Source organism: Aplidium turbinatum, chromosome 17 (genome assembly GCF_918807975.1).
Source record: "Aplidium turbinatum chromosome 17, kaAplTurb1.1, whole genome shotgun sequence".
NCBI classification, from domain to species: domain Eukaryota; kingdom Metazoa; phylum Chordata; class Ascidiacea; order Aplousobranchia; family Polyclinidae; genus Aplidium; species Aplidium turbinatum.
Genome location: NC_137488.1, coordinates 6,260,786 through 6,286,756, shown reverse-complemented (window position 1 = coordinate 6,286,756; position 25,971 = coordinate 6,260,786). Strand labels below are relative to the sequence as shown.

At 38.8% G+C, this 25,971-nt stretch overlaps 2 protein-coding genes across 3 annotated transcripts in view; both read right to left on the bottom strand.

The window, feature by feature from the left end:
- Window positions 1–471: 471 nt before the first annotated feature.
- On the bottom strand, window positions 472–2,314 carry LOC145786534 (suppressor of SWI4 1 homolog). The gene is made up of 2 exons (XM_082598204.1): window positions 1,451–2,314; window positions 472–1,399 (listed from the first exon to the last, which is right to left on the bottom strand). The coding sequence occupies exons 1-2, from the start codon at window positions 2,237–2,239 to the stop codon at window positions 1,073–1,075; spliced, it is 1,116 nt and encodes a 371-aa protein (XP_082454330.1). The 5' UTR covers window positions 2,240–2,314; the 3' UTR covers window positions 472–1,072.
- Window positions 2,315–12,308: 9,994 nt separating this feature from the next.
- The window catches only part of LOC145786684 (calcium-transporting ATPase type 2C member 1-like), a 32,982-nt gene continuing 19,319 nt past the window's right edge, over window positions 12,309–25,971 (bottom strand). For both annotated transcript variants that reach the window (XM_082598397.1, XM_082598398.1), the window contains 12 exons: window positions 25,472–25,561; window positions 24,830–24,934; window positions 24,305–24,476; window positions 23,062–23,232; window positions 22,134–22,282; window positions 21,590–21,756; window positions 21,016–21,084; window positions 20,303–20,419; window positions 19,056–19,203; window positions 18,258–18,353; window positions 17,382–17,523; window positions 12,309–16,950 (listed from right to left, as the gene is read on the bottom strand). In XM_082598397.1, coding sequence (XP_082454523.1) covers window positions 16,823–16,950; window positions 17,382–17,523; window positions 18,258–18,353; window positions 19,056–19,203; window positions 20,303–20,419; window positions 21,016–21,084; window positions 21,590–21,756; window positions 22,134–22,282; window positions 23,062–23,232; window positions 24,305–24,476; window positions 24,830–24,934; window positions 25,472–25,561 — 1,554 coding nt within the window. In that variant the 3' untranslated portion in view covers window positions 12,309–16,822. The remainder of the gene's footprint in view (window positions 16,951–17,381; window positions 17,524–18,257; window positions 18,354–19,055; window positions 19,204–20,302; window positions 20,420–21,015; window positions 21,085–21,589; window positions 21,757–22,133; window positions 22,283–23,061; window positions 23,233–24,304; window positions 24,477–24,829; window positions 24,935–25,471; window positions 25,562–25,971) is intronic.

The window sequence follows — 25,971 nt, the reverse complement described above, 5'->3', positions numbered from 1 at the left end:
AGAAACAAGCATAAAATCTCAAAGGTCTCAAAACTCAAGAAAAGTGACAAATTTAGATTGCCAATGCATTGTGTGCAGTGAATGGTGGCATGATTCCAAACCAGAAGAAGTTTGGGTGCAATGCAGTAAATGCTAGGAGTGGCTCCATGAGCTCTGCAGTTGGCAAAATGATCAACAGACATTGGTTTGTGACATGTGCTCTCAGTTGCATTTTGCAAAGTGATGTGGATTTTGCCATTTAACCTGCTTTTGAGCATTATATACACTTTTGACTATGAACTATGATTGCTGTCATTATTGAAGTTGTTTTTTGTGTTTTGCAACTAAATTTCTTGCTTAAAGACAATTTTAGCACAGTTGATTCACTTTGTATGTGTAATTGTGTAAATATAAGCTTTCTTTCATCAAAAAACACTAACCTGTTTTACCCTTACTTAGGGGCAAAACCAGTCATTTGACTCGGTCGTAAAAATGATGTTGTATTAACATAACTTAAAAATAAATTTCACTTTTTTTTGCTATCTTGTTTAAGGAAGCCTTAATACAACTGTTTAACACTAAAAATTGAGACATTTTTAACTTTATGTGAAGATATACACAATAATAGCAAAATGTGACTAGTCTTGCCCCGCACTACCCTACTCAAGTCAAGGTTTGCTTGCAGCAACAAGCGTAACAAATCAAGGTGGAAAAATCATGCATTGATCGTTTCATTGTAATAAGAAACGTAAAAACTTTTAAAAACCACCTTAATTAAAAAACACCACTTTTTAATTATGATGACAGAGGCCACTGAATACAAGGCTTTCGGAAAAGTTTAAACTTATCAGCCAAAAATGTTTAAAAAAATTCAAAGGTTTGGTAAACGATTGGTTGATTTATAAAGCAACTAATACAGGCAATGATAGCCTTGTTAAAAAAAAAACTACCCTTTCTTACAAGTACAAACGCACATTGCACAAGACTAGTGATCATTCATTTTGCGAGTTTTACTTCAAATATTTGCGCCAGTAGGCCTACTAGTTCAATCGGAGGGAGAAATGTAAACTCCTTCATCTTCTCCCACAAACTCTTAATCACTTTCTTGTTCATCCTTAAACAACTTGGCATTTTCAGGAATGTCCTCATTTTCTTCTATTTTTCGCTTCATCCCAGATATGGATCGCTTTTTGTTTTCTTGCTTTTCTATTTCTTTTCGTTTGATATTCGCTTCTTGTTCGGATTTCCTTTTTTCTTTCAACTTGGTCTTTTTTCTCAATGCCTCTCTAAGAGCTTCCTTTTCTTCTTCTGTCTTCTCAATGTGATGGTGATAAAGCACCTCTCCTTCACATAAACCTTCTTCTATCTTGTACAGTTCCAATGTCATCCTTGGACCAAGTTCTGTAAGACGAATGGCACTCTGATGATCTTTCATGTTACCACGACCTGCCATTTTTTGGGGTAATTCAACTTTGTTGTTTGGGTCGTTATCCTGCTCCCCTTCAGATTCTGAAGCACTCCCTTCTCCAAGATTCATCAAGTAATCACTGACGTCAATGAATTTGTTCATATTAGGAACGTTTTGATTAGCAACAATCTTTTTCATTCGACGACTCATTCCAACTGGCTTCACAGCAATGTTGTAGTGCCGAAATTCTATCCTGTCTGTTTCTGCAACGTAATTGAATAAGACACATCGTTGAATACGATTAAGGTTCAGTGTGTGTATAGTGATTGAAGGAAACATGTTTTGTAGCATGGTGGCACAAAGCTTGTGCGGGTTGTTTATTCCACGATTAGATGTTGAATCAAAATCTTTTTGAAAGTCATTTAGCACCAGCAAAGGAGAATTTCTGTATTGTCCTTCTGACGACTTTGGCTTCTTCAAAACTGATGTGATATCCTTTATTGCACAATACTTGTGAACTCGAAAATACAACGTTGGACCTTTTGGCACACGCATCACTCGCATGGTTACACTTTCATCTGTCTTGCTGAAGTTCATGAAATGTGTGACGCCTAACGGACCAGCTACAGCAACAAAGTCCTTTAAAGTGTTTCTTTTTCGCACTTTCAGATTGGAAGCAGTATATGGTTCCATAACACGTCTCATATCTAATGTTAATTGGTTGGTGTTTGCACCAACAGCGCCACGACAAAACACAAAGGTGTGAGGAGCCCTAACCACCTCCGGATCTTCTTGCTGAATGTTAACAGACTTTTTCTTTCTCTTCCTAAACTTTCCATGCTTTCTTTTCATAGTGCGTTTCTAGCAGGTAGCGTTTCTACAAGTGCTTTTACAGGTTATTGTTAACTGCCAAAGATCAGCAACCGTAAAAACCTGTAAAAAATACAAATATGAAAACTCAAAAAACTCAAAAAAATAAAACTCAAAAAGTTTCGAAAATTGCATTTTTTTAATGAAATTTGAAAATAGATATTCATTTAGGGGGTGGAGCTAATCATTGAGATAATTTTATTTCCAAGTATTTCATGGCTGTCATAATTTATAGCGATATTATGAGCAGTTTAAAATTTTTCAAAAAAGATTTTTGAGGTAGGCAATGGAAAGATCGTATTTTATTGATTAATAAATCCCGTTGTAAACCTAACAAATGTAACAATGACTTATGACAAGTAACAAATAAAATGATCGCAACAACAACAAGGAAAAAACTCGTAGCCACGTGTTGCATAACCTTCAAGTAGCTTGCTTGATGTCACGCGAGTATCATGCTTGTGACAAAAACAACCATTTTCTTCGCAATACTGTATTAGTTCACCTCTTGCTTTACGTTGACTTGAAGCGAAAACCAATGATCAAAAAAAGATTTAAACATCCGTTCAAATTACATTTATTTGCAGTAAGTAATGTAACCTAAAGTTAGCTAAACGGGGTGGCTGCCACCTCGCCACAGCGGTTATGGGGTGGCGTGGCCACCCCGTAAGTCGGCGCCAGTGATGGCAGATGTTCATTTTTGTATTTAAACATGACCCATAAGTTTTGCAATTTTATGTTTATAGGTGGTACATAACAATAACATTTCTGATAAAGTGGAGCTGCTGTAGTTGTTTGTTCACTATGTTATGGCTCGTATAATTCTGATTTGCAGGACCAAATTCAATTCAATTGTTTTTTTGAAGCTAAACCTCAACTGATTCCATTGCTTACAATTGAATAGACCATTGCAGTATAAAGGCTGAGTAATGCTTTTCTGTTTAGGTATTTTAATTTTTTGAAAAAGATTATAGTTATTTTTAAAAGTCTGGTGCATTGTCTACTACTCGTACACCTCACCTATAAACATAAAATTGCAAGAATCAAAGATTGCCTCTCCATTCAGTGGCTACTAGTCGATGAAATAATTCACAGACAATAACACTTCAATAATTGGAAACTTCACTCTCACAATTTTGATTGATTGAATCTTTATCCTTGGACTGGAAAACTTCAAGAGCTTAATCCTGGCAGTTTCACATACTTGTAAAGGCATTGAACGGGTGGCAATGATGTCATCCCCTGCCGATGTCGTTCCCTCATATATCGGGAAATGCAATCTCTTACACCGCCAGAAGAAACTTCATATGCGGCGGGCTGTTGGATTTCAGCTTGAGCGTCAAGGCTTATGTCGTCCCCGGAGATTGATTGTGAATAACGCTGCCGAATAGACTTCATATGCAGCGGGCTGTTGCATTTCAGTTCAAGCGTCAATGCCCATATCATTCCCAGTGAGCAATTATAAACAAAGCTGCCAAAATGACTTGATATTCCCTAGAATTCGCAAAAGCAGAATTACAAAAGTAGGTTACTACATTTTAAGTATTTATTGTGGTGTTTGTTACGTTATTCTTTCAGTTTGGTACAACTTGTGGGATTAGTTGATAAACAAACAAAAAAAACAATCAATTTGGTAGGCTGCCAAGTTTTTAAAAGTCTCTGATTTTATTCGATTACATCTCAAAAATAAAAATTAATTTCTAGGCTAATTGTTTTTTTTCAGATGTTTTTCAGATTTAGTACAATATTCCAAATAGACTGTGAGCTATTCCTTAGATAGTCTAAGCATTCCTACAGTAAGAAAAGCGGTTTGGGTCTACTTAGTTTTCAGCTGCCACAATTCGAAAAGAAACAACGTAGTGGAAAGCTTAAAACTTACAAAAACCGTCCACAAACCAGACAATATGGCTCTATTTGGCTTCAGTTAACAAGCACTTACAGGTGGATGTAGCTACTTCGGTTCATACGGTATGTGACTATTATCATGTGCAATGTTGCCACTCTCTTGTCATGGAAAAGTACTAGATTTGACTGAAAAAAAACACTAGATTCACAAAAAAAACACTAGTATCATAAATACACGATCATTTATGTGGGGTGCAACCTATTTTTCCCAACAAATTTTTCAAGTTTGGCCTTTGCAATTATGTTGTCAAAAACGCAATATTACTGACAATCTCTGAGGTAGTGTACCGATAGTCTAAGAACTCCACACTCATCAAATGTAAGCCGACGTAAGGTAAGCCTACTGGTACCATGTGGTAGGCTACGCTACCTATTTTAGTCTACTTTGACAACTTTTCACAGTCATTTGTGTGTATTTTTAAAAAATATTTACGCTGAATATCTCAAATTTGGTCATTATTGGGTGTAACCAGACAAAAAACTCGCTGTCTGCTTTGAAAAGCACTACAAACACATTGATGCAGCCAAACAAAAAATAGGTGGGACTACTTTGAACACTGTCCAAACTTATGCACACCAACAGAGCGGTAAATCTCTAAAAAAACACTAGAATACTAGATGCAATCCAAAAACACTAGATCTAGTGGAAAAACACTAGGAGTGGGCGAGTGGCACCACTGACAGTGTTGCCACTCACATCAATTTTTAAAACATCAAATTTTTTCATAAAAAACATCAAATTCAAGATTAAAACATCAAATTGAAAGCTCGGGTGCGTTTTGTCAATAAAATGATAAAAAAAGATAACAATTACATTAAATCTAGTAAAATTTTCTTAAAATTTACTTAAAGGTTTATTTAAAAAACATGTTTTCAAGAAAAACTACTTGGCTAGCAGAATTTTATATGCAACTAAAATAACACTGGTCTACGAAAAAAGAATTTTTTTTTGCTCCAAAACTTTGAAGACTGATTTAGAGTAATTTTGGGGTGCTGAATCCGAATCTGACCTCAGATTTATCCATCACGTCAGGTTTGTGAGATATAATAACAACAAATTGTTACTTTTATCAAAAGTGGAAGATTTGGCATTGCGTTTACTACCAACATATGCAGTGCTATAACGAAAGGTTAGTGTTAGACAGGCCAAAACAGCCTAAATAAGGCTACTGGACAAGCATTGACATAGGCCTGCTTAAATCTTTGTGGTTTCATGCAAAACATTGACGAAGGAGGGGTTCAGTTATACTTTTAGCTTTCCTTTTAGTTTGTTATTACTGCCTTGTTAATAATGTTGCTTAGACAACAAATTGGTATGAAAATTATAATTGGTAGGTGTATTTCAGCTACTTATGCACCACATGGCCTGTATTTCTGGATATAGCACAATGTGTATGTGCAATAAACGCAACATCAAATCTTCCACTTTTGACAAAAGTAACAATTTGCTGTTATCTCACAAACCTGACGTGATAGGATAAATCTGAGGTAAGATTGGGATTCAGCACCCCAAAATTGCTCTAAATCAGTTTTCAAATTTCATAGGGTAATAGCAAAAATCGTGTAGACCAGTGAGTACGCTTTCAATGCGGTACCTTTTTAATTTTGGCGGCTGATATTTGCAAAGAAGCTTACCTACCGGTACAGTATATACAACTTAGGCCTGTATTTTAAAACCCTACTCGACTTCAAGTTTGACTCACTTTGGATGTAATGCAAAACTGATTTTACAAAATGCATCTTTTATGATGAATGAAGTTCAGCAATTGGCTAGTTATGAAACATCAAGTTAAAGTATCATTTTGGTATTACACTTTAGCCTACTTCATGGGGTCGAATTTTTAGTCAAGGCCGACTTCAGCTCAAGTACGGTAAGGTTTTAAAATATGACCCTTAATGTCTTCATCTTAGATACTACAACCAGCCTATCAGTTTTCTTCACAACGGCTCATCATGCTCATGTATCTTTTACGTGGACCACCATTGCTCATAACTTCCACTAGCCTATTTGATGGTTGCCAGCTGGTGCAGCTTCCACTACTTTGGAATACAAGTTGGCGAGCTAGAAGCTGTCCTTTTAAAGTTATTGAATTCACCAAATTGATTATATTTTATTTAGTCTGAGCTAGTTAACACCAAATCGCTTAACATCAGATTTTTGGGTAAAAACATCAAAAAGTTACCCAAAAACATCAAATTTGATGTAATTACATCAAGAGTGGCATCGCTGACCACTGATTATGTGAGAGTGAGTTTGTGACTCTTGTCTTGTGAGTGACCACAATGTTGTGTTGCCAGACTCCGCAAAATGATTTTCTTACAACTGCTTCGAAAATTCACCCGTCATAATTTCCTTTCACCTGTGCTTTTTTATTACAAATCTTCCTTGAGAAGTTTTCCGCTAACTTTAGCGTTACATCCAAAAAAGAGTGCTCTCTCTCTCCAGGTTTTGCGTAATCTCCAAAAAAATCTTCGCTCTTTGAAACGAATTTCTAGTTCAAGCCCTTTTCTCCACGCTTTTTTTTTAAAACTTTAAAATGTTGTCATTTACATTTTTTTTCTCGACTGACTATAAAATTTCCATACATTCTGGACAGAATTCAGTATCGTGTCATCATTTTTCAAACATCATGCAACGTGACAGGAGCAGTGGTTTTCAACCTTTCGTTGCCCACTTTCACTAAGCATTATTTTATATGGTCCACTAACCCTATCGTGCGAGCAAGAATCTACAAAACCGAGCAAAACTAAGTTTTTTAATCCCGGATTAATGAGCTTCTTGTTTGCTGAATAAAGAACCTTTTGAGTAATGCACATTATTGCATTTAAACGACATAAGGCTAGTAATTTTGAGATAAGGTGTTGCGACCGTGCCAAATTTTTTTTTTTCAACTCAATAATTTACTTCGGTCACAAGCACGTTATTAACGTTCGCGTTTTGTCGCTTCTACCTTTTTCTCGACCTTTGCTATGTTGACGTGTATTGTTTTGATATGATGGTCAGAAATAAAAAACAACTGAAAAAAAACAACTGAACTGAACGTTTGTAAACCATTTCTAGCTCCCAACATTGCAGAAACGCCGTCGGTGCATCAACATAAACCACAACACAAGCAATTTTTCTCACATCTTTCGTATTGGTTTGCAAAGTAGGGAAAAAAACTAATCATCCCACTGTCTTTTATAATTTTTTTGTGAAATACAGGGCTCTATCCACTTTTAGAATTCGGGGGGGGGGGGGGTGATTTTAGACAGTGGGCTAAAATCGTCTTAGTTATTTCAAACCACTCCAATAAGTGGGGGGGTGATCATCCCCCTTGGATACAGCCCGTGGTGAAATATTCATAAAATACCAAAATCTGTGAGAGCAAGTGGCAATATATGTGGTTTCACCAAGTTTAATAAAAAAACAAGCACTTAATTTTTATACCATATTTGAAATTATCTGCTGTTTCCAACAGCCATTTTTAAAAAACAAAATTGTTTCACAGTGATCTGCTTTTACTTTCATGACCAAGCTCGGTTTTAAACGTGCAGCAGAAGGTTTACCTTGTCCAACCTTGTTACGCCAATTTCCTACAATTTACACTGCATTGCGATTCATAGATTGGAATTTCCATAGCAATTGTCTTACATTTAATCACCCGAGTCAGTCACACTTTTTATTTAAACCAGTGATATATGCTGATATATTTTAGCATATTCCTCATCTACTGTATTTCGTAGGCTTTGCTGTGGGCCTATGGCCAGTTGCGCTGTCAGGGGAATACTTTTTGGACCGGGATAATAGAACCATGGCCTTTTCAAGGGGCCCGAGAACCTAAACAAACCACCCAGTATTCTTTTGATACAATGCGTTTTTCTTAGAGGTGTCTTGATTTTATTATTGTAACTGTCTCCGCCGCCAGTGTAGCCAAATCGTTTGGCATCCGCTGGCTTCGATCAGTCTTTCAACAAGGTTGATAGGATCTCTATTCTGGTTTGTCCTTTGCGATGTTTTGCAATCGATGGAGATGTGGTGTGCTGAGCAGGGATCCCAGGCCAGCTTTTCTGATGTCGGATCTCAGCAGTTGTAATAAGTTGGTACGGTGACGTCCGGTTCGGCTTTGGTACTTTTTGCTACCAATTATTGCAAATTCAAGGGCTTTCTGGGGAGGTGAGTCCTGGTGAAGTCCCAGAATGTGTCCAAACATGTTCCATCTCATGGTGGAGATCTTGCAAGACAATGGTTCACTGTTGCATATTTTGTAGAGGGTGTGTTCAAGATAACACTGTTTGGCCAAGTATGACCAGTTATGACACGTAAATGTCTTCGATGACAGGCATCCAATCTTTCAAGACTTGCTTTGGTAACAGACCAGCTATTACAGTTGTAGATTATAATTGGGATGCAGTGGCCTACGCGTTGTGTAATCTTAGTCGCAACTGTAATGGGATTCTCGATCTCTTGCTCCATAGTTTCCAGTGTAATCTGAAAGCGACATTGCCTAAATTGCAGCGTGATTTGACATCGGTAGTGCTGCACAATGATGATCTAAAATTGAAACCAGTTCTTCTTCAGTGCCTGAAGTGTGTGTGCACAGGTCGTTGTCAGGGGAGGGGGCACGGCGGCACGCCCCCCTGCAGCGACGTCCTTGACAACACAATAATAGTTTTTAGAGTTGCAAATTGCAATGCAATGAAATGCATGCAACAATTCTCTAGTTGTTTTGCTGCAATCGGCAATCGTGAGTAAATTTTACAATTAAAATGTAAGCGCAACTCTGATTGCAGCATCTTGCATTTTACCGCACTTTTCAAGAGCAAGACTCTGGAGAGTGCTGGGGATTTATTGCATAGACTTAGATTAGGGGCGTAGCAAGTTAAAATTTGTTCCTGTTTAAAGTTAAAGAAAATTAGCCATGCAGTAAGCATGAAGTAAATAGGCTAGAAATGACTGTCGAGAAAAGATGCAAGAACAATACAGTAGGCCTATAGTTCAGTGCTCTCGCCAGAGCGAAAAAAGTAGGAAGGGGAGGCACCTGCCCAAAGTGAGAGAGCACCAAAATGTTAACTTAATGAACAAGTCATAAAAAAGCCGGTCACATAATAAACGCCATAAGTTTTCGTGGGACAACAATATTATGAATGCGGAATGGTAATTTTGCAAATCAAAGTTAACAAATAACTAATCAACATAATAAGAAATCGGTTTATAAGGAGAGGCCACAGAGACAAAAAACGTAACAAATAATAGCCTAGTGAATTTGAATGAAAAATCATTTAAAATTCAGCCAGAGAACTGGGGAAGCGCTGCAAACTCACTCAGTGGAATCCGAGGATCGGAAGCTCAGGAAGTTTATCAGAGAGTTTTTGGCATTAAATGGCAAATTTTAACATTGAAAAATCCGATATTGTTGTTCCGATATAAATTTCGTTTGATTTTGCGTTTTTTGAATTTTTTTCAATTATTGCTGACTTTGCTGTAAACAGCCTTTGAAGCAGAAAGCAAAATACAAAGTTTGGAATTTTTTATGGTATTTTCATTTGATTTAATTAATTTGCCTACTGCACGTAAACGGCAGTGTAACTCAATTGATAAAAGCATCCAACTGGTATCTGAAGGTATATAGTTATAAGCACGGCGGTTACCTCAGTGGTTTGATTCTGGATCAAGAGGTTGAAGATTCGATACCCACTGCCGCTGTTGCGATTCTATTCATGCATAACTTACAAAAAGTTTTGTCCATTTACAGTAGCCTATATTATGTTCGATTTTTCGTCATGTTGATGAAAACAGTTCGTGCTGCATGGGATGGGGCAGCACTAATCAAGAAAAAAAAAATTATTGTTATCGGACATTATCGGCGATAATTTTATCGTTATCGCTTAACTTTTTTTTGATTTATCGTTATCGCTTTAGGCATTTTTCGTTTAACTGAAAAATGAGTTATCGCGCCCAACACTGTCACTAATAAAAGTGATTCCTCACACAAATATCCGTTTTTCCGAAACTACCATTTTGCGATACTTCTCTGCAGGCCTAAAATTATCTGGCAACACTGATACCACACGTGCGTATTTTGCCAACTCCGTGTAACTAGGACTGATTGTGATTGAATTTTTTTTCTCGGATTGAAAAAGCGTAATCCTGAATCACTGGCGAAGGCCCAGTCACTGAGTTTGATAGAGCAAAGTTTCCGATTGTTGTCCGTGAATAAATCCATTCACTGGGTGTTGCTGAATGGACAGCTTTCCTTGAAATGCAAATGTGTTGCTCAAGCATGTAGCGATCCATTATTTCATCATGTAAGTTTTCCTGCCTTTTACTATAGTGAACTAGTTTAACTTAAATTTATTTCCTAATGTTTCTGTAATTTTCCATGTAATCTGCTCCCGAAGTCAATAAGAAAAAGGGGACTGACAATAAAATGATTTGTTCGCATTTGGCGAGAGCCCAGTTCAGCTCTCAGAAAACATTAAATTGATTGTTTAGTTAAAAATATAATGATTTGTAATAATACAATATTATATGAACACCTTCTGATAACTTAAAATTATAATTCGAATAACAATTGTGCGAAAATTAGTTCATGGAGTCAGATAGCTAAATTAGATAGATAGAACTTTCATCAGGTAGTCAGACAGCCGTAAAATTCAACTCAACTTATAAACAAACATTCTTATACTTAAATATAAACTATCCTTACACTTAAATATAACCTAAATAAAATATTACCACAAGCACACCTCCAGAATCGATCCAGCAGCGTTTGATCTTGCAGTTGCTTAATTCGTGAAGTCAGGCGCTTAATCAAGATAGAATAATTCCAAAGCTAAACGGAGGCCTATACTTTCATAGTGATATTTAAAATAGGCTACCGCACCCCAATGCAACAGTTATCAATAGCCTCGGCCTACCAGAAAAAATGAGGTTCCGATACGCGAAAATTATAGAAAATAAGGAAGGTACCTAGATGGGAAAAGATAATGGGAAAGACAAAAAAATATTAAGAATGAGACATAGGCCTACATGGTTGGACTTCTTCGTCGTATGAGCTGTTCTTCGGGACTATATGTTTGGGCATGATGTCATCAGCCACTCTACAGTCTCGTCATCCAGGGTCTTCAGTCCAAGCGTTCCATGTGGTGGTTGATGGATTGGGCAGTCATGGACGACATGATCTACTGTCTGGTCTGTGGCGCCACACTCGCATCCCGGTGAGGGAGCCAGGCCCCATCTGCACATGTCTGAACGAAAGCGACCGACGCCGGTTCGTAGGCGGTTAAGCCGGACCCACGCAAGTCTTGCGAGGGACATTCCCGGAGGGCGGGGATCGACGTCGGGTAGGAAATCATGGAGTCGGGAGGTGTTGTTTTGCCACTCCATGTTCCATGTGTAGTTCGTCCAGTGTGCCGCACTTATTCCAAGATCTTCAACGTTGTTCAGAAGCTGTTGTGCGGCGGGCACAAATGGGCGTCTTGATTTCAGTCGCTGCTGTCCTCCAGGTAGGCGCTGGAGTGCACTGTGGAGGAGGTGGTCGGGGTCCAGTGCGCGACGAGCAAGGGAAATCATGGCTCCTTTACGGCGAAGCTCAGCAGGTTGGATGCCTGCAAGGATGGGAAGGCAGTCCGTTGGAGTGGGACGCAGGCATCCAGTCACAGTGCGTAGTGCGTCATTGATGGCGGTGTCAATGTGGCGGGTGTGAGAGCTGCGGCACCACACTGGTGCGCAGCACTCAGCGGTAGAATGGACGAGGGCCAAGGTAGCTGTGCGAAGGGTTTTCGCATCAGCTCCCCAGCCGGAACCCGCCAGCCGCCTCAAAAGTGCAACGCGCGCCGATAGTTTTTTGCGCAGTGACTCCAGGTGTCGTCGGTACGTGAGTGACCTGTCCAGGGTTACGCCGAGGCAGGCGGGCCCGGCGCAGTAGGGGAGGCGCCCGTCATCGGCGGCAATGTTGATCTCACGTTTTGCTTCCTTGTTGTTTAGATGGAAGGCCGCCGACACTGTCTTTGCCTTGCTGAGCTGTAGCTTCCATTTCTGGAGATATGTTGATATAGTTGACATGTCCTGGCTTAGGTTCCTCTCCACCGACCACCGGTACCACCAAACTGACATGGTTGGACTGAAAGAGGAAGATGCAAAAGAACGAAGACAATCGCTACAAGAAATCGGCTACCGTCGCTAGTAGGGTCAAAACCAAATTTGAATGATGATGAAGGTCAGTTTTACGTAGGTTCTAATAGTTTTGCAAAAACTTGATTTTGATGCAATGTTTCTTCGAATTTGTTAATACCCTTTACTCAGGGATGGAAGTGACGACTAGTTAACACTATTCGTTGCTTTCTGAATATCGAATGCTTGTATCCATTCCTTTTAAAAATAAATATCGAATGCTTGTATCCATTCCTTTTAAAAATACAGTAGAATTCGCCTATAACGGCACCTCTAGGGGATTTGCAAAATCTGACGTTATAGCCGAATTGACGTTATAGACGAACTACCGCAAACTATTCCACAACTGTCTTTTGATTAAAGAAAGAGGCGCCTATAATCCAATCAGGGTTACTGTGTAGCCTACCGGTACCACCAAACTGACAAAAGGCACGCAGAAAATACAGTAAACAAAGAAATTGTTTAAAAAAATAACCTACCGTACAGCGAAAGGTACAGGAAATTTGCGCAATAGGCTACAGCTCGTTGCATACAGTAGTAGAGAAGTTCATTGTTTATTAGCGAAAAAGGCATTGATATTGAGCTGTTTCGGTTTTGACACGGATTTGACACACCTGTAGACTAGAGTGTAGAGCTGCTTTTTACACGTAATAGTTTTTCACGCGGGAAAAAAAAGTTAATTAGTTTATACAGTACTGCACGTACAACTGTTGCTTTGAGTTGTTTAAAGGTCAGCTGTAGAGCTGCTTTTTACACGTGATAGTTTTTCACGCGGGAAAAAGGTTAATTCAGTTAAAGTCCCTGCTGAGAACGACGTAGCAAAATAAATGGAAGACATTTTGCAAGCAGCAGCGCTAATTGGATTAAAAGACTGACCGTTCGTGGTGAAAGTGATGGCTTAAAGTGACGTTATAAACGAACAAAAGACGTCTGGGGACCAATAAAGGATGCTGTTACACGCGAATTGACGTTATAGGCGATGCTGTTGTAGCCGAACTACAATGTATGTAAAAGATAGGAATTCTGCCGGGACCGAGCGAAATGTGACGTTATAGGCGAATTGACGTTATAAACGAAGCCGTTATAGGCGAATTCTACTGTAAATATCGAATGCTTGTATCCATTCCTTTAAAAAAAATAAATATCGAATGCGCGTTATTCACTGCTTTTTTATGCAAGCAACGAAGTCATTATTCGTTTTTCACTAATCGATACTTAGGAAAACTGCTGAACCACTTTTTGTTGTTTACTTAGGCCTACTTCGTCGTCAAAACGAATTTACGAGATTTAGCTTTCGGATTATTATCCGACCTAGCCCCTTTCGGTTTTCAAACTTTAAAGGATTAAGGAAAATTTTGTGGCAACACAGTTCATAAAAACTATGCCAGTGAGAGTCGTTATTTGTTAAATACGCAAATACAACAAAATACAATATTTTTAGTAATTGCTAATTATTTATTGCTTTTTTTAAGTATCGATAGCGGAAAGTCATTGCTTTTTTGGGCACTATCGAGTAGTGAAATAGTCATTGCTTTTTGACTAACGACTTCAAACCCTGCCCTTACTTTAGTTGTAGGTTAGTAAGCTAGCTTCTTTTTGTCTGACAAGAACACATCGCTTCGAATTTGTTGGTTGCAATTTCAATAACGTTACTCAACGCAATTCTGTAAGTTACTTTGTTGTTAACCACTTGTTTACGGTGTAGCAAAATTACTTTTCTCCCAAAGTTATCCTACTATTCTAAATAATATGAAGAAGATTAAAAATACATTCGAGTAACAAAAATACAAAAAGAACAGCAAAAGCATTGGACAACAACAACAACGCGACAGTAGTTAAAATGCGGAACAAGGAAGGACAATATTCAAAGGCAATATTCAAAGGCGTTAAGTTGGATTAAACCTGTTTTGACGGAGATAAACTTTTTTACTAAAAATAGTGTTTTCAAAACTGTTTCTACAAATTTACGCCATAAATAAATAGCCCAATAATAGTCAAAGGAAGAAAAAGCAATTATTTGATGTGGTCTGGCCGGAGTCGCCTTACTCCGTAAGCAAACCAGCGATGCTAAATGAACGTCATCAAAAAACACAAATAAACGAGACACGTCATGATCTCACAGCACGGGCAGAGACTCGATAACACTGGTGTGAACCCATCAACTAATCAACAAAAGATACTACAGGCCCATAAATGAAAACACTTCGATCACGATGAAGTGAAACATTAGGCTGCGTATCTCAACCATGACGTTAATTCTGTTGCGCAAAATGTTACAAGTCGAGTATATACTACAGTCAGTGATGTACGCGCATACAAAAAATATTGATGCCGTCAGCGTAAACGCAAACGTTCGAAAAACCATACACCGTAAATCAGGCGCGGATCTAGGAGTTTTTTTGGGGGGAGGCCAGAATATTTGAAAATGAATTAAAAAGTAATAAAAAGATAAAACAGATATGCACAATCAGTGCCGTAGCCAGGAATTTGGGGGGTTTTGACGGCCGGCGGGCGAAGCCCGACGGCGCGTTCGGCAAAGGCGACACCCAGCGGCGGGGGGTCTGGGGAGCCTCTCCCAGAAAATTTTGAAAAATTACTTTGAATTTGGTGGATTCTGAGAGCATTTTCAACAAAAATATGGGTATAAATATTCCTGTAAAATGGTGCTGTCCGGTGGCATAGAAAAAGGATAAGATCATGTTTTCTTCGGCATTTTTTCGGTAATAAAGCTAAGTCTCTATGTTTTCTTGTTGCTAATTCCTGTCTGAGATGTTTGAATGCTTGGTATTGGCAAAACTCGCTTTTTTAATGCAGTTTCGCTTAAAATTAGGCAAACTTTGTTTTAGAGACATAGAGACTGAAAGCATCATTCTCAATATCGTGACGTCACACGCGTGCCAAAGGGGGGGCTGTAAGTCCGCTGTGGGACTAATATCAGCTGTTAAGAAGCATATCAAACCATTCAACAATTTCTCACAAAATTTCGGGGGGGGGCCCGGGCCCCCCCATAGATCCGCACCTGCGCCGTGTGCGTCAACGTAACTTGTAAAAAAGTTGGCGGCGTCAGCGCATACACTAGCGTAAACTAGTTTTGTTTGCTAGGTGCCACACATTCACACGGTATAAACCACTCGAAACAAACAAGTTTTATTTTGAATTTCCACAAAGAAACACAAGCATCTGAAAGTGTTCATCTGACATTTTGCTGTGTTTTGGTTCCAATATGTCTTTGCCTATTGAAAACATTCTTTCAACTGCAGCGCTGGAAGGTATTGGCGTGTTGTAGCGAAAAAAATACATTGAAAAGTATGCGTTGACGCTATGCGCTAAAAAACCGCGAAAACTTTACGGCGTAGCCTCAAGCGCAAACTATCCAAAAAAATGTGGCCGCAAGCGTTAGCGTAAACAAAAAGTCTACGCCGCAGGTATGCGGCGTAGAATTTGCGGCGTATACGTACATCTCTGACTACAGTACATACTGTAGCTCGCCAGCGTTCAGTGTCTGAGTGCATAGCTCTCAACATGCTGGATAATCGCCTATCCGGTATAGGAATCAAGAAACGAAGAAAGTATCATAGTTTCTGGTCTAATGGACACTAGGACCAGATAAGAAATTAGCCTACCATAAAAAGGATTTCCAGGAGCAGAAATGAAAAGTACTGTATGTCTGCAGACGTCGTTGTAAAAACGCACCATTGTAAAAAAGGACGGTTGCATTTGCTTGGACTAGATTAGGTACCAAACATACGGTAAAGCAAGGTAAAGGTGAGTCCCATACTTGATTAAAGTTTCGGGTATGAGACGATCAGAATCTCATTATACTAAGCCTTCGGCACTAAGGAGAGTAGGATTGCCAGTACCTTTCTCTCGGCCGCCTTTCCTTCAGCAATTATGCCCACCCAATTTATTACACCCTGGGTAGAGGTAAGTGGTGTTTCAACAACCAGCTTAAGCCGGGAGTCAAACTAGGTTTGCATTATTGGAATGCCAACGCCTTATTCGCTGCGCCATCCCACCGCTGCCCGGTAAAGTAGGTAAAGTAATATAGCGAGTTCAGTCAGTTGCCTACGACATGAAATCGGCATCCAGCTTATCAGAAAAGGTGGTTGATGTTGTTAGAAGAGCTTTCGAGGCGTTTCAAAAAGTTTATTGTACACCGCTTACTGTCTTTAGTTGTTTAAAACAACATTTAAACTGCAGGTAGTAAAGTACAAAAAATCTCGTTTCTGAGAGTTGCAGCTCTTTGTAAGAAAATTGAAGCGCTTTTTTGAATAATCAAAATGTGTTGAACAATATTGAATATCCTCATGATCTTGCGTATGCCAAATAGCCTTGGGATACCAATCGTACCTCGCAATAGGAAATGTAAACGTCATCTATTCCACCAACTGGTTACCATCGATATTTGCCGTTCTGGGAAACTCTTGTAGCCCCCCAAAAAGTATAAAAATAACATATTGCTTAGGATTTCTATAAACAAAAATTCAACGAACTAAGGTCGGGTTTCACACAAGTTCAAAAACATTCTTTCGGTGTTTTTTCCTTGTTCGCCTTTCCTTCATTCGTAAGAAAACTTTATAAAGTTCGGACGCCAGAAAAACACTTGAAGACAAACCGACCAATAGCAGGAGATCTAAACATCACGTGATCAACATTGCTGACAAAAAATACAGAAGAGCTAGGTCTACGTTTGCTAAATGTAAAACGATGCATTTTCAAGTTAATGTAACATCTGTTGGCGTTGAATCAATGTAAAACTGAACTCTAGTTGCAACGCGGTCTGGTGAAGTTTATGAATTCTTTGAAAGGACAAATTTATCAAAACAGGTAGGTTTGGAATATAGGAACAGAAGATTGTAGATTACGCAATACGCATGCAATTGTGCAATGAGCACCCATGCATAACAAAAACTGTAATTCGGATTATTTCAGACGTTTTTTTTTCAAATAAAAATCACCAAATTGGTGCTTATTGAAATCTGCGAATTTGCTAGCAGCCTAAATCAATAGACAGAAATATAACCGCTGCCATTTGTTGGAATAACGTAGCAAAACATGACTCACCCGTTGCATGTAGGCTCTCCGTTTGAAACACGGCTTGTAAAGGAGGAAAATAAATAACTAACAATTGGCCTACGATCGATCCGCCCACCGCGAGTAGGAAGACTCGATTGGCAAAGAACCCGATCTCAAACACGGACTTGGTCTGGAAAGAAAGCAAACTGTTGGTGAAAAACAAGGAAATTGAGATTATGGCAATGATACAACCGCGGTGTTTGGACTTGGATTACGTTTCTTAAACTGAAATAATTCGATTTTTTGGTTTAAATTGAACTAACGCTGACGATTGTCCGAGAAGGAAAAGTCGACAATTTCTTAGAAGTTATAGTCTGCAGAAGGAAACAAATTTTTGAGATGGAATGAAAGAAAATCTCCGGATGGAAGATGGAAAAAATGTCTTCCATTCCATACCCTGCAGCAAGCATGCAAAGCCAAGTAATACAACCGGATTTAACAATTTATTTTCAAACACACAACATGAATTAAGAAGTAAATCGAACGTTGTCGACGTATCGCTGTGTCATCGTCAGAAGTAACGAAAATAACGTCATTCAATTAAAGAAACAACTTCGATTTACTTCATAACGGTTCTGTGTGGTAACATAAAAAAAATGAACAAAACTGTTCTAGTCAGACAATTTCACAGCAATGGAGAAGAAAACAAAAATACTCTATTCAAGACTGTTTGGCGAGTTTTTATAGCTCAAAATTGCAGTAATTTTTGTCTGACTCTCTTCAGGAGCTTGTCAGAATAAATTTAATCTAATTGTGGACTGTGGAGAGGTAAGCTTATTTAATAATAGAAAAAAAAAAGTATATTTATCGTTGTTAGACCAGCTACTCAGCCAAGTGATGGTTCATGATCACAAAGTGACTTACTTGGGACCGGCATCCGAATGCGTTGAACATATCGAATAACACAAAACACGTAAACGTCATAGTGGTGTCACGAGGTGTGATGATGTCATCTCGTAACTGCAACACAAGACGTCATAATCGTGATAATCACTATTATAATTACAGTAATAATTGAAGTTCAACGTTCGTTGAATATCTGTTCAAACACGGAATTCAGAAAGCGAGCGTAAAAAAAGCGAATAAAAAAACACATGTCTTCAACACACACGTTAACAAGACATGGAAGAAGCTTCGTATCCGGATGATATAATGATGATAGTGTATTCAACTGATTAACAACATCAATCTCAAAAAATTGAGATATTTCGGACACATAGCAAGAAGCAACTCGTTGGAAAATTCAATGTTGACTGTGATGGTGCAAGGCAAACGAACAAAAGGATGACAAAAAATGAAATATTTTGACAATATCAAGCAAATTACGGGAATAAAAAGCTTGCCGGAAGCACTAATAAAAACAAAAGACAGAACAAAATGAAGGCAGTTCATATGGGAGATCACAGCTGATCAAACATGATCAAACTGTTGAAGAAGAAGCATTTAATTGTTAACGTTTTGGGTCGCAACAGTAGGCAGTTTCCTTTTTGAATCAAGGGCAATATTATATCGTTTGACCTTGTTTCCGTCGCGTAACACAGTCTTTAAATAATTTATACATTACCGGTATGCCTATAGAACTACATTGCAATTACGCTTCAGCTAAACCTTTTTTTTCTGTCAGAGAAAAAAATCGTGGATAAATCAAGGAACAAACTGTACCTCTCGCCAAAAAATAAACAAAGTCCCACAGACGATGAAGGATGCAGACAGCAACACTCTGCATATCAACTCTTTGGTGACAATTGGATCTTTCACCTTGCGTGGAGGCCGCAGGATGACATCTTTGTCGACCGGTTCGACACCCAAGCTGAATAAGTACGTGCAGTTAATCAACGTGATGTTATATGATACAGAGTTTTGTTTTCGGTCATTAAAAGTAAAGTAAAAGACCTCGTTTCTAGCACTAGTTGCTACGTTCATCTGATGAAATTGAAAGTAAAATTAACAACAAACAAGATGGTTTATTGCTTCACTGACGTTTCGCGCACCATGACAATGCGCATCCTCAGAGCGAATAACATACAAAATAAAATTTCACCAGGTTATATACTGCAGTGCGATTGAAGGCAAGAAAAAATAAAACACGCAATATTTTAAAAATTGGCCAATGATGTGTGAGCGGTTACTTTCCACGTTAAATTACGTAAAAACTTCCAACAATAGACTTAAAATTCGAAGCGGTGACGACCAACAGAAAAAGTGCGATTGAAGGCAAGAGAAATAGAACACAATGTTTTAAAGATTGGCTAATGATGTGCGGTTACTTTAGACGTCAAATTACGTAAAAACTTCCAACAATAAACATAAATTCGAAGCACTGAAGACCACTAGAAATTCGAGACAAAATTAGATTGCAATAACGTTTTTCTTGCCTTCAATCGCACTGCAGTATATAACCTGGTGAAATTTTATTTTGTATGTTATTCGCTCTGAGGATGCGCATTGTCATGGTACGCGAAATGTCAGTGAAGCAATAAATCATCTTGTTTGTTGTTAATTTTACTTTCAATTTCATCAGATGAACGTAGCAACTAGTGCTAGAAACGATAATTGTCCTGATGAACACCCAAACTTTTCAGTATTCAGTAAAAGACCTCGGTGGCTTAATGGTTAGTATGCCCGCCTCTGAATCGGTAGGCATGGGTTCGATACCCTGTCGAGTCAAACCACAGACTTTGTAAAAGTGGCACTGAATCTTACTGCTTGGTACTCAGCAATAAATTAGATTCAGGATAATAATGTATTCGGCTGCGCCTCTATGCATCTGCACTCACGCTGTCTCATTTGTAAAGCCATAAGAGCAACGCATGCTCGAAGGATTCAGCGTTATTTAGATTGGTCGATAAATTGACAAAAAATTGTAAAATCGCTGCTAAAAACAAGTTCTTAGAAAGTTCAAATACTACCTTTGCGCCGGGGGGCCGTCCATGATAATGTTTATCCACAATATCTGCATGGCGTTCAATGGGTTTGGCAATTGAAAGAGGGTAGATAGGGCTATGAGGGTAAGTGCTGCTATGCTCCTGCAAGGTTAAATTGTCAATGACACATTGGTATATTTGTACAGCATCAGTGTGTATGTAGTTCAGTTATATATTTTCAACTTATGTTTCGGATCAGTCGTTTTGTTACTTGATAAGAGCTAACATGGGTATGGCCGAAAGCGTTCATACTTATAGTTTATTTTCATTTTGTCGTATTATAGTGTTAAATGCCGTGTGGTTACTAGGTTCCAGAAAATCACCTCTTTACCAAAACTTTATAATTATAGTTGCCGGTATTCAGACGAAAACAAACGAATAATTTTTGTAAAATTTTGGACAGTTACAGATTCTGCCAAAAATATAATGTAGTCATGGCCAATGTGGATTCGCAACCATCAGTTCTTACAACATTCCAGTCCTTTGCGAGAAACATTTGGCGAGCCCTGATTTAAGCTGACGATATTTACAGAGTTCAACTGAGTAAGAGACGAGTGTGAGTTTTTTAGTTCAAACAAAAGATATCAACAATAGCATCACTAACGTCACATCAATGTAAGAAAAAAAGCAAATGCGATGAAATTAAGAAATGAATAGAAGGGATCTTTAAATAGTTGAAATATGGAGGGAAAACATACGTGCTCAATTGAAAACTAACGAAGTTGCGGATGTTGTAGAATATTCCTTTTCCTTCCTCAATGGCACTCCTGTTGATGGAAGAAGATAGACTATCATCTAACGTGCAATTTTGCACAAAGAGGTTTAATTGAAGTAATTGCTTGGCTGTATGTGAAATTTTGACTACAAAGAAGTTGAATTGTTGCTCAAAAGGCAAGGTTATGCTAAATCTTGTAGTAGAAAATAAACCAATAAAATCGGAAAACAATCGTAATCATGCTTCCGGCCACGATAGTTCGTACATTGTTGCAGCAAACACTAGGGCCATCAGAGCCAATGCATTGAAAACGGAAGGAAAACTACTTCCCATTAGTTTACTATTGATATAACAGCTAACAAAAGCGAGAGGCTGACAATTTGGTGGCTTCGATGACTACTGACATTTTGGATAAAATCTTATGCTTCGAATCAAATGTCATCAGACGATACGAGAATTGTTAAGTGAAATGTGATTTCCGCGTAATTTGTGCAAAGAACCGTCTATACACGTTGAATCAATGTAAAAAGCGACGGATTTTCTATCTTGGTACGTACATGATCGTTGACAAATCGTCGTCTACCAGAATCATATCGGCAGCTTCTTTGCAAACGTCTGTGCCGGCGGTGCCCATCGCGATGCCGACGTCGGCTTTGCGGAGAGCGACAGCGTCGTTTACTCCGTCTCCTGTCATCCCCACTACCAGGTTACGTTCTTGCAAGGCCTGCAAACAATGTAGCAAACTCTTTTCGATCTGGTTCCACAAACATAAAGCAACAACACAAGATTTAACATTATTTGTTCAGATACAAGAGTTTTTCTCAGCTTCAATTGACTTGCGTTGCGAGATGACAAACGAAGTGTTTACATTTTTAAAACATCTATTTAAAGCAAAAAATGGATAATTGAAAATAATAAATGTAGTTCTCCAAAGTTGAACTATAAAAGAATGCTTTCAATGACTAAAGTTACCATTACTAATAGTTTTCTTGCTTAAATCTACGTCAAGGATACACAACACGCTGTTTCGGCATCTGAGGAAGCCTCAAAAACAAGATAAAAGTTTGGGATATTGCAATGCAAATTAAACAAGGAACAAACCTTTACAATTTTCAACTTGTGCTTGGGGTTCGCCCGATAGAACACTTCAACTTTATGGATACGAGATGCCAGTTTATGTATGTCACAACTGTCTATCTCGGTTCCAGACATGACTCTGCTTCCTTTCGAGTAGATGCCAAGCCTGGTTGCTGAAATGTCGAGTTTTTATTATTCTAAAACGCATTTTACATGTTTTTCAAAAACGCAAAAAAACAAATTGTTGATTGATGTGGACTCGTGGAGTGCTAGTCAAGTCAAGAAGTGTTGGTTGGATTTTTTACACAAGTAAATGGCTTTATTCTACAAGTGTTGATGGTCGACGGTTACGTGATAACCAAGATAACAAGCTCTTCTTAAAGTTGAAGATTATTCACTGGAAACATCGCACACAGTCTTTCTTTTCTCCTTCACTTGTACTGTACGAACCACAGCAAATATTTGTCTTTCCAACAATGATTTGCTGTGGTATGAAGCAGTGCATGGGTTGTCGTGCCTGCAGTTCCACTTCCTTGCAAATTGCCTACATTTTCTGTTTTGAGGCTTCAAAGTTAAAATCCGGTTCACCTTGTCTTACAGGAAACGTTCACACCTACGTAGCAACAACGTTGGATCACGTAGCAACAACGTTGGATTACGCAGCAACAACGTTGGATTACAATAGCATAATATACTTATTGGCAAAGTTGAAGTACGCCCCGTGATTAAATGTTAAAATGCATCACAAAGGGGTTTCCAGCCAGCAAAGTCTTATGTTGTCAACCTCCCCCTGGTGCACACGTTTCGGAGTTTGATTTTTAGTAATAAGGAAAGTTTCATTAAATTGATTAGACTATAACTTGGGTTTAACTTAAAACTATTGATCCTTTTCCAGACAGCAAAATCCGTCATTTTTGCATACACTGTCGCTTTAGTTTCAAAAGCTTCAAACCTATTGAGATTGCAGTTTCCTTAGCGTCGCCAGTGATCATCTTGACATCGACGTCGGCGGCCGAGAGAACACGAACGGCGTCCTTGATGCCTTTCCGCGGGGGATCGATGATTCCGACAAGGCCGACAAATGATAAACTTCCCAAGGTCGTTCCTCTTGCCATGGCAAGCACTAAAAAGGATTTGCAAACGTTATTAATTGAAGGAGGACGATGCGATGGATGAGATGAGGTGGAGAAAAGGAGTGAAGACAACCGCTTCAAGGAAAGAATCGGCAACCCCAGCTAGTGGGGACAAAACCGGAGTTGAACATAAATGATCGAACAAATGTACGATGTAAAACTGCGTCTAGTTCATGAAATACCTGCAAAGCTACACGAATGAAACTAACCAGTAACCAAAGTATAATTTTTCGATGGTTTTCATTTCATCGTAACAGCCATGCCCTTGATTCGGTGCGTCTGCTCTAAATGTGGTCCAGGCAAAAGTTTTTTTTTTTTACATTATTTCAACATTTGGTGACAAAAAATTGATCATAATCGAAGCTTAATACTTTTAGCAACGTTGTCAATTGTTAGGTCAAAATAGTGTCAAAGTAGAGAGAGAGAAGTTCTTTTATTTGCATCAACAGCACATGTGGAAAAAACAATACAAGATTACAATGTGAACTAGGTTGTTTTAATGTTTGCTGACGATGATGGGAGTGGCAGAAGGACCGAACTGGTCATCAAGTCTGCCACACCCGTGTGGTGTCATAGCTTATTTGACATGGAACGGTGTCGGAGTTGAACGCAACGAGCTGAACGAACGCAACGAGTTGAACGCAACGAACAACGAACGCAAAGTAACTTTCTTTAGGTCACATAAAAGTGACCCAGTTATTATCTAATTCCAGAAAAAAAGCTGTACATGTCTTAACATTAATTCAACACTTGCAAACGTTGGGAAGGAGCAATTTAAAGTCAATATTACATTTCTAGATGTTGGTAACTTAAAGTTTGAAATTGAAATGTGCTACCAATACATCCAATCATGGACCGGATTCAACTTGGCGACACTGGGCGAGTTGGCTCAAAATCGCCACTCTTGGAAGCAAATAACTCATGCTGATGCGCAATCTGCTGCAGGCGGAGATGACGACTGATGATGATGACATCAACAGAGAAAGCAATTTTTATCAGAGTAGCGATGTTCTTGGCTTTTGTAGGAACAAACAGTAGAAGATGGAATGTCATAACCCTCACCTCGTAATCCCGTAGAGCCCATAAATTTTGCCTGATCCAGGAATTTCTCCACTTGATCTTGTGTTAGTGGAAGAGGATATGTCTGTGGCTGGTTCCTACAGGTCAGGTATGTGTCGCACTGAGTGAGCACACGCTCTACGGCGCCCTTCATGAAGATAATCTCCGTCTGTTCCTAAAGAGATGTTGCTCTTGCATATAAATCACGTCTCTTTACGCGCCACATCCATAAGAAAATCAGTCATTTTTTTACATTGATTTAACGTCTGCAAGACGTTAAATCAACGTAAAAAGGGCTGCTTTAATGCGGGAGGGGGGATCGCACTCAAAACAACATTAGGAGATTGACCGTTTGACATTAAAAGGATGTCAACATGGCAACATTAAATTTGTTGACTAGTCAAAGCAGGCAGCATTAGACAAATTCTCACAATTGAAACAGCTCGTTAGTTGTTGACAGCAGCGAAAACGAAAAAAATAATGATCATTTCATAAGAAAATAGAAAGTTATAAAACAGTTGCACTTACAGTGTCGTCTTTATAAAATGCCTTCACTGTCATCCATTTTCTTTCATGGCTAAAAGGTTGCTCTGCGGTTCTGACGAAATTTTCACTGTGTTTGCCCATACCGAACTAGAACAAGAAACAACACCGGTCTGGTGTGGTACATGTACAGTACACATTGCACAACCAACGTCAAAATTAAAAGTAGCAAACTATTGTTATCGGAAAAGATGCAAACTTGCAAATTTGAAGTTTCTTTTCACAACTCCTTTGTTTGCACAAGTTCGTTCGATTATTGTTATTGTTGGGCAACACCGCTGAGTCCAAAAGGCTTCAGTGATAACTTTTAATACAAGAAATGATTGCACGCACCACGTTCGATTGCACGATAATAATCAAATTCAAAGTGGAAAACTAGCTGATGCAAGAAGCACGAAATGAAAATCTACCGGCAAGTGCGTTGGCTACACGGAAAGCATACCGGATATGACGTAACGTATGATAAAAATCAATATAAATCACAAATTATTTGCGTCACAAAGCACGACGTCGTTTGATGCAGAATGCTTTCCGTAAAATTTGCAGGAAGTACTCTCCGAAAAGTCATAAACGTTTGCAAAGTAATAGCAACGTAAGACATAGTAGTTGTGACACAACTGGACGTACTTTCATTGCAAGAGCAACAAGGGACCCTTCGGTTGGTTGTCCGAGCAGTTTCTCGTTGTCGATTCGAGCGTTGTTGCATACTACACCGACCTGACGAGAGTGAAAAGAACGCTTAACAAAAATTATGATCTATCAGTCATTTACAGAATGCAATAGTGACAAAATTACGAAAAAACTACAAAACCTGCGGATTTTCTACGAATAGGGCTTATTCGAAAAGGATGTCATGTCACACCAATACACAAAGCACACACAGTAGATTGAAATCACTGGAGGAAATAAGCCGAACAGTGCAGCGGAAGCGACCGGTACAGGCAAGAAACAAAATAAACCTATACCCAGACAGAAAATCAGCCGTGATTCAAACGTCTGCAGACGTTGAATCAATGTAAAAAACGGCTGATTTGCTGTCTGGGTATGGCTTAGCTGGCCGCATCTTGTCTTATTTGTAGGGGTGGTGCACAGCGCCATAGAGAAATAATTAAATCTGTAATTAAGTC